At 32.3% G+C, this 14,245-nt stretch overlaps 1 protein-coding gene across 6 annotated transcripts in view; it reads left to right on the top strand.

Annotated features, from left to right (window-relative positions):
• The window catches only part of LOC132947390 (ras-like protein rasC), a 160,238-nt gene extending 146,539 nt beyond the window's left edge, over positions 1 to 13,699 (top strand). For all 6 annotated transcript variants that reach the window (XM_061017663.1, XM_061017667.1, XM_061017668.1 and 3 more), the window contains one exon: positions 7,841 to 13,699. In XM_061017663.1, the coding sequence (XP_060873646.1) occupies positions 7,841 to 8,255 (415 nt within the window). In that variant the 3' untranslated portion in view covers positions 8,256 to 13,699. The remainder of the gene's footprint in view (positions 1 to 7,840) is intronic.
• The last annotated feature ends 546 nt before the right edge of the window (positions 13,700 to 14,245 follow it).

The raw sequence follows: 14,245 nt of genomic DNA, 5'->3' as shown, positions 1-14,245 counted from the left end.
GAAATCTCCCTGTAAAAAAGGTGCTCAGAACATACAAATATATACTACTACAATACGTATTATTGTCACCATCGACACAGTTGACAGCGTGTGCGGATTCGATAGTCAGACTCTTGTGGATCGATGAGCGGATAGGCGCAGTAGGTACTTACTTTTACGTAAGCAAAATGTGGGGTCAGAGAACAATAATTATAATTACATTATTATTTTAGATTTTGAGCTGAGAGATGAATGTATTTTAAAATTATGTGTGCTTGTTTTTTTAATTCCTTATTCTGTCTGTTCTCACAATTTGAAGCAGAAAAAATTTCACCACACCGGTAAATATAAAAATACTTTCACGTGGCCAAAACCTTCAATATATTATTATCTTATTGAGATTTAGTACGTAACAAAAAAATTGTTAGTCAATGCTCTTTATGCGTCCCAGTGGATTCCACGCTCACTGCATGTTCAGTGGAGTCACTATTATGTTGAAATAAATAAAATCGTACTCTTTAATGCGAAAAAACAAGAAACAACATTTTACCGTGTAAACGGAATAATTTTATTAGATCATAATTTAATGAAAAATGTTTAAACAATATTTATGTTGAGTGATTTACAATTTTGATAATATTTATGCCGAAAAAATGATATACAATACAACTAAAGTTGTAGAAAACAATAAATATAATTATTTTAAGTAAAAAAAAAAGGCATCGGACAAGACGAGGAGATGTGTGGGGGGTACGTGATGGCGAGTGGGTGGTGATGCAGATAATAATGATGGCCACTGGTCACCTCTACACAGTTCTCACGGCCGGTCCTGCGGGACGGACGAGAGTCGCGGGCGCGTTTGCTCTGGACGCGAAGACGACCATGGCAGCGGGCAAAGTTTGGCCACGACGGCTGCGAGAGCGACGACGACAGTTGACGACGAGTGGCCAGTGCGCGGTGTAGTGCGCTTGACGGTACTGCAGACGCTGAAGACGATTGTTGTGACGGCGACGGACAAGCTCGGAGCGAGCGACGAAGACTATAATATCGGCTGGCGGGATCAGACCACTGGGCGAAAAAGGGAGAGAATCGGCGGACAGCTTCGCGACGCGCCGCTGTCCTGATATATTCTCCGTGGTTTTCGCCCTGGCGTCGCGCACCACCAAACTCTGAAACGTTTCGTTCCCTCGAGCCCGGCGCTGCTGACTTCCGTGTTCCTGGCCACCCTGTAATCATAGTCATCCGTCACTCGCCCGTCGTGAGCTCTGCGGTCTCCGTCGCCACCGTCACGAGTCGTCTTCGCGCAGCACTGCAGCAGTCGTCACTGGTACCGTCGGAGCGGTGTCGATGTCCGCGACGGTACCACTAGCCTCCGTCGTCGTGTCGTCGTCGCTTTCGGACCGAAGCAGCCGCGCGCACGCCGCGCCGCCAGAGGGTCTGCGTGTCCTCGGCGACCTCGAGCGCGCAACGTCCGCGATCCCGTCGCGCTGCCGCCGGTGGCTGGAGAACGTGTATCGGTGACTTACCGCCGATCACCCCAAAAGTGCACTGTCACGTACCTATATACCTCGACCCCACGTCATCGCCTCGTCCTGTCCGCTGCCCTCAACCAGGGGGAAACTCTCGGACGGTTTCACTTCGGGGAACAACAGCAGCATACGCGTACGGCCTTCTTAACACCTCTCCACGCAGCGGACGCGATCCTCGCCGCCGACCGTCTGCGCGGAGCTGCGCGTGTTGCTAGCGTTGCCCCCGGGTCCAGCCAGCCGATCAAGTCTCCAAAGCTGTTCTTGACCTCAGCTCCCCTGGCCGGTGTGACGAACTCCGCCTCGTCACTTGGCGCTTCCACTGCCGCCGCCTGCATCGCTGGTACAGCGACCACGTCGTCTTTGATCCATTCAACCGGTCCAGTACTGGAATCGTCGTCCAGTTGAATGGTTTCCGACGTGTCGCCGCCCGCGAACTGAGTCGCATAAAACAGAAGACCCGCTAGATCATCGATGGTAGGTTCCTCATCAATGTCGTCGAATCGTCTTAGATTTTCTTCCATCAGCTCGTAATCGATGTTGTTTATGATTTTTTCTAAGACGTCCATGATGATTTCGTGGGTCGTTTCGTTTTTTTGTGATTCAGCCATTTTCTCAGGTAAATTATTGTCAGCGTGTAGGTAGTCAGAATTGCAAATGAGACGATTCCGAATTTCGTCCTAGGCCGTCGCCGATAATTTAAAACAAACATCGTTTATTAGTAGCCAGCGAGTAAACCATCATAGTATTATTAATCGACCGGCAGCTGTGGCATATCGACTGGATTTCGGGCCCGTTTTTTTTTCCAAACACCATTATCTGTATTATATTATTGATATACCAATGCTGTACTTACGTTATAACGCAGAAGTATACTATAATAATTGTATTATAATATTTTAACGATGATTTATTTATCGATTAACGTGTATTGAGATTTTACAATTATGTGTGTTCTTGTGTATGCGTATAATGTATATAGGTACGCGTGTATGTGTTGTTTTAGGTACACGGCGTTTTATGGTAGAAAAAATGATATGTTCTTAACATTGGGGATGATTTCTGACTGCAAATTGGATCTAGTTGGTAGGCAAACATTTTTTGGATACACTTGAAATAGCCAATTTTTGAATCTGATTATAAGAACTATATTGATAGTAAAAACACTTAACTAAGTAGTTTATTTTTTAGAATTTTTTTAAATATCAATATTTTTTTGATTAAATGAATTTGGAACGTAATATCTTATTTTGACATGAGTATATTTCTTAAATTATTTACTAATCATATATTTTTAACAATTGTTGTCATACTTTAAAGTATTACATTTTTTTTCGTCAGGTCTTTCTGTTACACCTTGTATACTGTTGTACTTATACTTGTCTTAGACTTTTATAGGTGAAGTATTTTAGATTCTGATCGCTACGATTAATGCGTATTAAGATTTTACAATTATGTATGTTTTTGTGTATATGCGTATCAGTTACACGGCGTTTTATGGTAAAAAAAAATGTTTTGTTCTTCAACATTGGGGATGATTTCTGATCGCAAATTGGATCTATAGTTGGCAGGTATGGTAGGTACCTTCTGAAGGATGACATTAAAAGTTATTTTCTTAATAGATAGGAAAAACGACAAAAAATTTGGGAAAAACATTTTATTATCTTCTACATATAATATTATGGTATTATACATTTCAATTAATTTCATATTATAGACATTTTAAATTTTAAATTTATTTTTCACAATTTTAAAATTGTAGTATTTGTTATTGAACAAATGTCCAATTCCGGACATAATATAATATAATAATATGTAACATATTATATTATATTATAATTTATTAAGCTTGTAAAGTAAATGGGAAAATACTAAATTATAATTATAATTATCTAATATATAAAATTCTCGTGTCACAATGTTGGTTACCATACTCCTCTGAAACGGCTTGACCGATTTTTATGAAATTTTATATGCATATTCAGTAGGTCTGAGAATCAGCTACTATCTATTTTTCATACCCCTAAGTGATAAGGGTTGTCCAGAAAAAAATAAGAATAAAAATAATAGTGTATTATATTATATTGGTTGCTATTGGTAAATCAGGCATGTTTGTTGATTTGTATTATTATTTTTTGTCAATATATATATACAAATGAATGTTTCTGTGTAGATTAGACCTCTGGGAAGAAGATAGGCTAATTTAAAAAGGATTAAATTTGGTTTTTTTTATTCATCGGATAAGGATTTTAGTACGGTTAGGTTAGGTTAGGATTTTGTATTAATTGATTATATTAATCCACCGTAGGTGGAATAAGGTAAAAACGACAAACTTGGTATAACTTTGATACTTTGAGTTAAATCATACACTTACGTACAAACAGCACAGGGTCCGCGATCTACCACAGGTAGATTGCCTACCTGATAATATACTGCTGCGAATCAGAATTTTTATTCCGGGCAACAGAAAAGTTAAGATAAGTCTAGAACTCTAGAACATCCTACACCGAATATTAAATAACGCATTGAACAAAGTTTGAGTAAAATACAGTCTGTACATTTAACAGGCAACGGAGTATATGTTTAAAAATGGAAGAATTATTTAATAATCGGTAGGTAAATTACGTATTTACCGGTTTAGTTATTTCGACCCCGCTGTATATATTCCGCACAAGGGCCACCGCCAATAAAGCAACTCTCTATTAGCCATATCGTTATTAATTATTATTATTATTATTATTATTATTTCAATAGCCATTCATTATAGGTTGATAAACAAATACGATATATTTAAATATTTTATGCATAGTTAAATTATTTTTTTACAATACAAGCTACAAAACTAAATGATTTTTGGAAACCTTTCAAATTTATTATACAACTATATCATATTGTGCATGCGACATGCCTGTTGTATGCAAACAAAAAAATCAATCGATACGTAAGAATTATGAATAGTATATTTTTCATTCTAATGTCATTATTATTATAGACTATAAAGTGTGTGTGTGTGTGTGTGTTTAAAATAATATTGTTTCTTTCCGTGTCTCGTGTTAACAGAATTCGTCCGTTACTGCTACAACTCCCAAGTTTTTCAAACGTTTAATAGGCAAAAACCGAGGGAAATTACTACCGGTCGTTTATTTCGTACAAGTCGCTTGGCAAATTGAATACAAACCATAATTAAAACTAAACGTTTACCGGTAAAACGCGTGCGCGGCGCGGCTATGACGCATTCGGCGGAGAATGCGAACGACAGGACGATAATGACGTTTCGAGGCGATTAAGGCCTCGGAATAATGTGATTTAACTTACACAAAATTAATGGGTAAAAACAGTATGGATTTACCCGGGATATGCCTTCAGAAGCAACTTTACGCTTTTGATTAATAACAACAATGATACAAAAGCGCGATGATAAAGTAAATAATAATAATAATAACATTCGCCCGATTACGATTAGCAGCGGCGCCTCCGACGCCTCCGATTCAACTTACCGGGCATTCGATCAAAAACTAATAACGCAAAATGTTTCGATTAAACGGCCGACGAGTGCAATCAACGGCTAATAATATTCTGCTCGGATATTTAATCATCTTTGGTCGGCCAGTATGTGGTATTCGTACTTATAAATCGTATTATCCGGAACGATTTTATCAACTCGAGATTATACTCGTTATTGTAATAAAATATTTGTGTTTTTTTTCGTTTAAGTACCCCCAAAGTACCTATAACGTTAACTATAAAAATAGATTGCTACAGCACAAAACCTCTACTATAGAATATACAATATGTTTGGAATTTCCAACCGTGTTTTGTCACAACTTTCCAAAGTCAATACATTCTGAATAATGTCTTATCATGCTTCTTCGTTGTATGGAACTATAAATAGACGCTTCAATATTTTGAACATTGAAAATTGATTGATGTTAGGTATATCATGGTTAAATCAGCTCTATTACATTATTATTCAAATACCATTCATAATTTTTTGAATACTACTGTATAGTAGACAAATATACGATACAAATACACTTTTTTTGATTCAATTAGATACCCTATTATTGGATATTAATGTTCAATGAGAGTGTTTTTATAGCATTTGAGTTTGGGTATGACTTTAGCATTGCACTCACGACATATTGTTTTATTAACAAATATATGATATATATAATATATATGTATGAAATTCTTACCTTACTAATCACTTTTTATTATTTGTTTTCACTGACAAATTACATGTCATTATTTTCCCTCAAATCCTACATACTTTATCGTTTTCTTTGAACCGCTTTTCTATAAATAATATAATTCAAATCCATCGGTGAATCGAGACTAAACAAACACATTTAAAATGTTAATATCATACAGTTATGAATTGAAGAATGTCACTTGTTTGTACATTTCATACTAATAATCTTAATAAATTGAATCCTACATAGGGTTTAATCAGAACACCTACAAATATATTTGAGTCTTTTAATGATATGTCGTTGAAAACTTGACTTCAATAGCCACGTCCACACAAACGTAACAGTAGGTACTCATAAGCAATATTTATCAGACGTTATTTTATTGCATCAGCTAATAATCGTATTCGACGAAGTATACCTTCACGTCATAATAATATTATATATTACGCACTCAGTTAAACTCGCTTAAGGTAAACACCCGTAACGGCTTTGAGTTTCGAATAAATAAATAAAATTGAAAAAAAAATACGAAAAACAGTTAGGTAGAGGCATAGGTAGCATAAATTATGAGGATCGCAACAAAAAAAAAAACGCAGAAAAGGATTTCGATGTTTTCATCACATGAACAGGCGCGTTGAGGAGCTTTTTATGTAATATCGGTCAGACCAACATACACTCGACTGCACTATAATCCATACAGCTGAAATGTAAACGCTTTATATTGAACAACTATATAATAACGTACATGCAGAGTACCTATATAATCTATATTGTATGAAAATGGGTTTTGTATACGATAGGTCGATGGAGTACTGCAGCGAGCACTACTGCACATCACGGATGGACGATGTACTGCACCGTTGTGGGAGATAAATCAGACAATTTATTACATTAGAATATAATATTTACATAATAAAATAATAGTTATAAATTATTACTATTGGTTTCGCTACTCTGGAACCTGATTTTTACTATTACAGCATAATATTTTTAATATGCGAAACACGATCAAAATATTATAATCACTAATATTTTAATATTATATTGTTATACAGTGGTATAATATTAACGATTGTGTTCGACATATTATTGTGAATCGATTTTTATTTTTACGAAAACCATTTGAAAAAAAATTCAAAATATACGTTATTGATTCTTTTTTATCAATTATCAATTAATTGTCTTACCGCATCGTGTTACTTTTACAATGTCATAATAATATGATAATTGAATCTTCTCTCGATGGCTTAGCATTGTCGATCATCATAATAAGTAAATTTGGAGAAATAATAGAAAAAGATTAATATACTTTTCAACAGTAAAACATTTAAGTGATCTATTAAATTCCACAGAAAATAACTTTTATATTGTAGTTTGAAAAATAGAAATCGTTTGTTATCAGATGCTATATAATAATATTTCAGTTATCGATGCTGTAAAATTGTTTTAAATAAATAAATTTTGCACTCGTCGTTTCCCGCGAGATACTCTTAGGGAGGTACTCGACGTGGTAAAATACTTATTTTATGAACACAAAAAAGATTCAACGTTATCTGGTATAAAAAAATTTTAATAAATGTACCTAACGCTTTTGAGTTATTTTACGATAAAATATTTTAGTTAAACTCCATGTGAGTATTTTCATTATATACTGCAGAAGCGTGGTAATGTAGAATGCGCGTGTAGTCTAATTGAGTTTAAATTTCACTTGAACGCTGTTCACATAGTAGTACGTATGTTAATTGTACAAAATCATTGATGTGCAAAATAAAAAAATATATTGTTTGTCTTTATTATAAAACGAGGACCGCCCTAGAGTATGATGTTTGATGCACCTACGCAGTAATTAAACTATATAATATTAATATAAGCTAAACCTCCCCCCTCCCATAACCACTATTACTCCACCAATCTATCTGAAACCACCAGGACGAAAACTCCCTAAAACCACCAGCTCGTTTCCACCGACCAACACCACGCTTCCCGGTTCACTCGCTACTCCGTCATCCCGTCATGACGCATAATATGGTATGCACTACCCATGTAATACCATACCCATTACCCACATAAATATAATATTATAATGTCATATATTATAAACACACGTCTGACGCGAACAACTTTGCACGATCGTTTTCGCAGGGTCAAGTTGATCGAGTGCTCGGCCAAGGACAACGTGAACGTGCGCGATCTGTTCAAGTGCTTGCTGGTGCTGTCCCGGAAGATGAACGGCCCGGAAGACCAGGCGGCGTGCCCGCTGAAGCGCCGGTCCAGCGCGTACGTCAGCCACACCAAGTCGTCGAGGCGCGCCGCGGAGAACGCGGGAGGAGCCGCCACGACTTCCGGTCCAGCGGGCGGCGCTTCCGGTCACGGCCGCGACGAGCACCAGCTCCAGCAGCAACAGCAGCAGCAGCAACAAGAACGGGCGAAACCGCGCAGCCGCAGCCTGATCAGACGGTGCAGCCGGAAGGCCAAACAACAGATCAGGGACACGACCACCGGTGGAGGTGGCGCTGGGGGTAACGGCGGCGGCGTGGACGACTGCAACGTCAGCTAAATTCTGCTCGCATAATAATGATTTAAATATTTAATATACATACACGATATACCTACCTACATAATAACGATAATAATATAGTTTCATAAGTTGTCCGACGACAAAAACAAAATATTCACACTCGTACTACCTACACAACATTCGTCATGATTTTTGTCATTTTAGACGCATTACAATTATTATAGTATTATACCGCGTGTACTACCCATCATACTAAAATATTATTGTACAAATAATATTTAATTGTATTGTTTTGTGAATTTTTAACCCCCCCCCCCCCACACACACACACACACACACTCACAAAAAAATCGGTCCCGACGTTTTATTATTTTTCGTTTGCTTTAACCACGTGTAATAGCCATCGGCTAGTTATTTTTCGGTTATTTTTCCTTCTGTTTCATTACCTAGTATACAACTGCAACCACTGTCCTTTAAACATTGATTAACGTTTTGTTCGTTTTGGGTGTGCTCAAATAATAAAAATTATTATTATATGCGTCGTTGACGTGCCTCGTGAAGCTACGGGGTACCTACCTATGTATACCATAATATTATATAGGTACTACAGCATTATATGATAATACAATAATAATATTAAGAAAACGTCTCTTGAGCGGTATTACAACGCATTTGCGACGAAATATCAAGAACAATTTTCAAGTTTCACATCCCCCTCACACATTTTGTATAATATTAATATAATATAATATAACATGCACACTCTGTATATAATATGTGTCGTTAATAATTCGTGTCTATCAGTCCAATGTAGCCGACACTGGAACGACAAATTCAATTTTTTATTTCTATATTACATTATTATATTTCTTGCACCAGGCGTGGGTACTTTTAACAGTGCCGATATACCTACTTGTATTTAATTATATCATAGTTAACTTATGTACTTTATTCTTATGCTCCCGTCGGCGTCGGATCATATGTAGGTATTAAAATAGTTTTGAGTAATATTATAACCACTGTCCTTATAAAGTATACACCCATATAACTAAAACAGTATACTAAATTATATTATTATGCCGTCATGATATTTGAGTAAATTCAACATGTTTTAAATTTGATTAAAAATTAATTTAATCATTATTCTAATAATAATTTTATTTTTTTTACACTGTATTAATTATTTGTTTTTCTGTTTAGAAAACGCCATAAACGTACAAATTAAATTTTGGTTATATTATGTTATGTTCGGTTTTACGATTCGTATTGACTGGAAAGTAATTATCATATTATTATTATTTATTTATAGGTGATAGGTTTCAAACGACGTTATGATTTTTGGGAAACAGTTTACATTAATTATCAAAACCACTGGTTTCGACCGCGTTTAAAATGTAAATATATTAATTAATAAATCATTTTTACATAATTAACATTATTATTTTATTTTAATGTTCAGTGTGTTTTGTTACGAATTATTTAATCTAATAAACACGTTTTAAATATACAATTGACGGTGATCAGATGATTTTTATTACACCGGTTATCGTCTTTATTTCGTGTAAATATTTTATTAATTTGAATATTTAATACGCTAACCTGTAATCTCTGATTTCACTGGTACAAGATCTATGATTTAAACAATAAACGTGATAAATTGTAGTAAACTCGTTAATTTATGTGCCATTGATTTCCAAGTGCTTCCATAAGCGTATTGTTCAAATAGTCAACCTATGTAGGTACGATAAAAGAATGTCTAAACATACAATAATAATAATGTATTAGTAATTTAATTAAATAACAAACCAACATAATATTATAATGTTAAATTTCAGACACATAAAAATACATACTTTTTTTTCATGCTTGCAATTAAAATATTTATCTTAATTTGTTCACGAAGCGTTTCCAAAAAGAAATGTGTACTCTAAAAGCACCTAAAACTACACGATACCTATACTACTAAACTATACGCAATGTATTTATTCGTCCAAGTTATTGATTACTATTATTATTCTCATTCTATATTCGATGTTACTAAATACATTTTAACAACTTAGATAACCTTACCATTCGACTAAATATATTATTATTTATTTACAGTTTTCAAATATGAGCAAGCACTTACTTCATAAAATAGTAATAGTGACCTACATAAAGTACCCATGATTAACAATGTATAAAACGAAAATAGCTGAATTTATCTAGACAAAAACATCCGTGAAAAGAAGTCTCAAATAAAAGGTCATATCTATAATTAATTGTAATATTAATAATGTATATTATTATGTTTAATATCACCATTAATGCCTATGTACATAATATTAATTTGTTACTCAACCATGTCGTTTGATATTTTGTTGAATAATAATATTATAATCTAACAGTGCAGCTAAATTATAAGATAATGACGTGTAATAATAATATGTGCATCTTCGTTGCATATTTTGTATAATTATATATCTATATACTTACTAGGTAAGAAGGTATTGAAAAAATAAAATACGATAAAATAACTGTTTGTAAATGTCCGTTTAAAGTGTCGACGGGATAGCGGGTTATGGGTTCTCGAATACCGCCTGCGAGCGACTTCCAATATAATATAATAAAAACCGAAAACATGAAAAATATTATTTGTTATTTCTCATTTTTCAAACATAAAATAGGTATGTCAAAATATAGTGTCATAGTTATATCCCCGTAAGTGGCATTCGTTGAGTGAAAATTAATTTAGTCCAATCGGGAATAAGCAGGGATAATAATAAATAATTACGTATTTTTTTTCTATGGATGTTTTCACAATGCTGTAAAAAAAAAATTACATTCATTAAAAATAAAAATATTATCACACTTATGACATACATTTTAAACCATAAAAGTTGATGGAAGCCGCTGGCGATATTAGTTTATTAGTGAATATAATTGTTAAAACATGACATGATTTCCATGTTTTTAATAATCAATTCAGTTAATGGCTTTAACATACTATAATATGTTCCCTAGATAGAAAAAGTTCGATTTTATTATGGTCTTGTACAGTTCATTTTAATTGAACGAAACTAATTAAATGTTTACAATGATTTTTCCATTAATTCGAATTTAAAATAATAAAAAAAATCCAGTGAACAACACTGCTTTCATGTCACTTTAATTTGTATAATTTTAATCAGGCTATGGTGCAACTAATAAATACAATAGTTTATTATTGTTTTCATTTTTTTTTTTACAACATTCTTCAACAATTTTCAAGAGCATATATTATTTTTTTTTTTTACTAAAATCGATTGTATAACTTTTTTTATTTTAGACCAATTTTCAACGAAATGAATGATTACTTATTAACTCCCTATATTATAAATTATAATAAATAACTGAATCCGTTAATGATTACATTTAAGGGACCAGTAGAAATTGGTAGTTTTATCCTATATGTCGTTCTACTGACATTTATTTTACATTTATACCTAATAATTTAAAGTTAGTTATATTCATATACATTTATAATACACAGTAAGGGAATAACAATGTTAAAGTTAAAAAGATACATATTTATATATACATATACATATTACATACTAGATAATATATACACATAAATACATAATACATATTAAGGGTTTCAAAAAAAAACATAATAATTTAAAATTAATGGATTAACCCTATCCATACCATAAAAATTTATTGTAATAATAAGAAATTGTAATAAATAAAATTAAGAAATAAAAATTGTTTCTAAATTATTATTAATTAAAAACTCATACTATAAAATAAAAAAAAAACATCTAATGAATAATCTTTAATGTATCGTCATCGGGTGTGAAGTTTTTTTGAAGTTATGAATCTTTCTCTTGTATGAAATTTATGGGCGTATTGCGTTTAAAACACTAGTAAATTTGAGGAAATATGCACTCTAAATGTTGTGTTCATAAATAAAACACCAAATCAGTTAATGTTTAAGATAACCATAATGTACCTTCTAAGTTTATTTCAAAGTTTCCGACTACATTAAACTATTATAGCATACCGTATTTAAAGTTTCATATTCATAAAACATTTAAGTCAGTTTAATTTAAAACAGAACTTAAACAAATAATTTCTGTAATTGAATAATTAACAAAAAATTTTATTTCTTTTACTCTATAACAATATGCATTATGTATGACAATATACAAGGTGATCAATTTATGCGTCCACACTCATTATTTATTTGTTATTTTCCATTTTCATCGTTATTACTTTTCTGTGTTTTTATACTTTTTTTAATATACACACTTTTTCAATTTCATATGTCAAAGTAGAATATATTTAGTTGAAGTGTTTTGATACATACAAATCGATTTTTTAACGAATAGTTATTTATTTATATGTATGCAAGTTTTTTATGAGCGGAGTATAGTGGCCAGCTGGGTATAGCACCAATATTGATCCACTACACTGATCGTTTAAATAGGTACTTTAAATACTTATAACTAATTAACTTCTCGTTAATAGTTTGATTTGTATATATCAAAGGACTCTGAAAAAAATTCCGCTTCAGAATATTAAATCAACATTGTGTGTCGTCATTAAAATAAGTAAAAACTTAAAAATAACATATATTTATTTTTTAAATGTTGTTTTACAGCGACACATAATAAGTAATAATTATGAAAAAAGTTAAAACATTTAGAAATAATGAATGTTAACCTTAAATGAATCATCTTGTATAATTATTTTCAAAAAACCTTGGAGCATGTTTGACTTTCATCCATTAATAAAAAAAATAGTTAAATATTTTACGATTTAAATACTGCATACAAAAATATAAATTATTGTAACTAGATGAACATGTTTTTGTTTTGTAAGAATACCAATTTTTTCTTTCAATTTATCATATCAACTGATAAACGAATAAAGGACATATCGAATGTCCATGTGATATTTCACAATAACCCGGGCAAAAAAAAATTGACTGATGGCGATCATGTATTTATTTTTATTTTTTAGTATAGGTTACAATAATTTTTTTTATTAATTCTTTTGTTCGGGAGGGAGCATCAAATTCACCATCAATATAATTTAAGTAATATAATATTTAAATTTCCAAATTTAATTTCAATATTCACCTTAAAGAAAAAATCAAATAAATGTATGTACTTTGACGATGTTTGAGGTATAATTTTCCCCATTGATAAGTGATTAAATAACTAGGAACAGGGTGCGATGAAAAATGTGTAGCGCCCCTCGAAAAAAGTAAATAAAATCGTATGAAATCACTTTAGTTTACGCCGTTCGTAATAAAACTAAAACGGAAAAACTACAACTAATTTAAAACTCAACAATGATGATTATCTAGCATCCATATTATGTATGTTATCATATCACAAAAGAACAATTAAATATATATATATGTATTATACGTATAATTATAATTTTTAATAACTTAATTATTGTATACATAATTATATTATAACGTTTTATAGTGTAAGTATATTGGTTTTTAATATAATAATAAACATAGTTTTGTTTCAAAATTGTGTTTAGTGTTTATTTTGCCTCGCATTATAATCTATGATCATTGATCCTGCGTATCCTTTGATGTTAACCATAAAACCAATAAACCCAGTTGAAATAACTGACGAAATTAATAAAATATCAACGTCTACAATAAATATTATGGTTAATATTATTTTTAATAATTAGTCAACAGATTTTTTTTCGTTAATATCTGCATTTTACGGCGTACTAGTGTTATTGTCCGTATTAAATGAAGATGTGAATACAGTTTCCTGTCGACTATCCAAGAAAAAATCCAAGTATATTTTTGAAAATCAAACTTCAAACAGACGTATCGTTGACATTCTTTGAAATAATTCACTTGGAATATAGGTTTGTAGTACATGAATATTGAATACCTAATACTTCAAATTCAAAATGTACGAGATTAAGAGGAATATTGTATTGACATACAATAAATAATTTCAAGTATAAATACATTTTTGGATTATACGTTTTTTTGATTTAAAAAATCAACTTTTACAGTGATAAAC

The sequence above is a fragment of the Metopolophium dirhodum genome, chromosome 6 (assembly GCF_019925205.1).
Source record: "Metopolophium dirhodum isolate CAU chromosome 6, ASM1992520v1, whole genome shotgun sequence".
Taxonomy (NCBI): Eukaryota; Metazoa; Arthropoda; class Insecta; order Hemiptera; family Aphididae; genus Metopolophium; species Metopolophium dirhodum.
The sequence above is the reverse complement of the archived record's forward strand: the minus strand, read 5'-3'. Positions and strand labels throughout refer to the sequence as shown.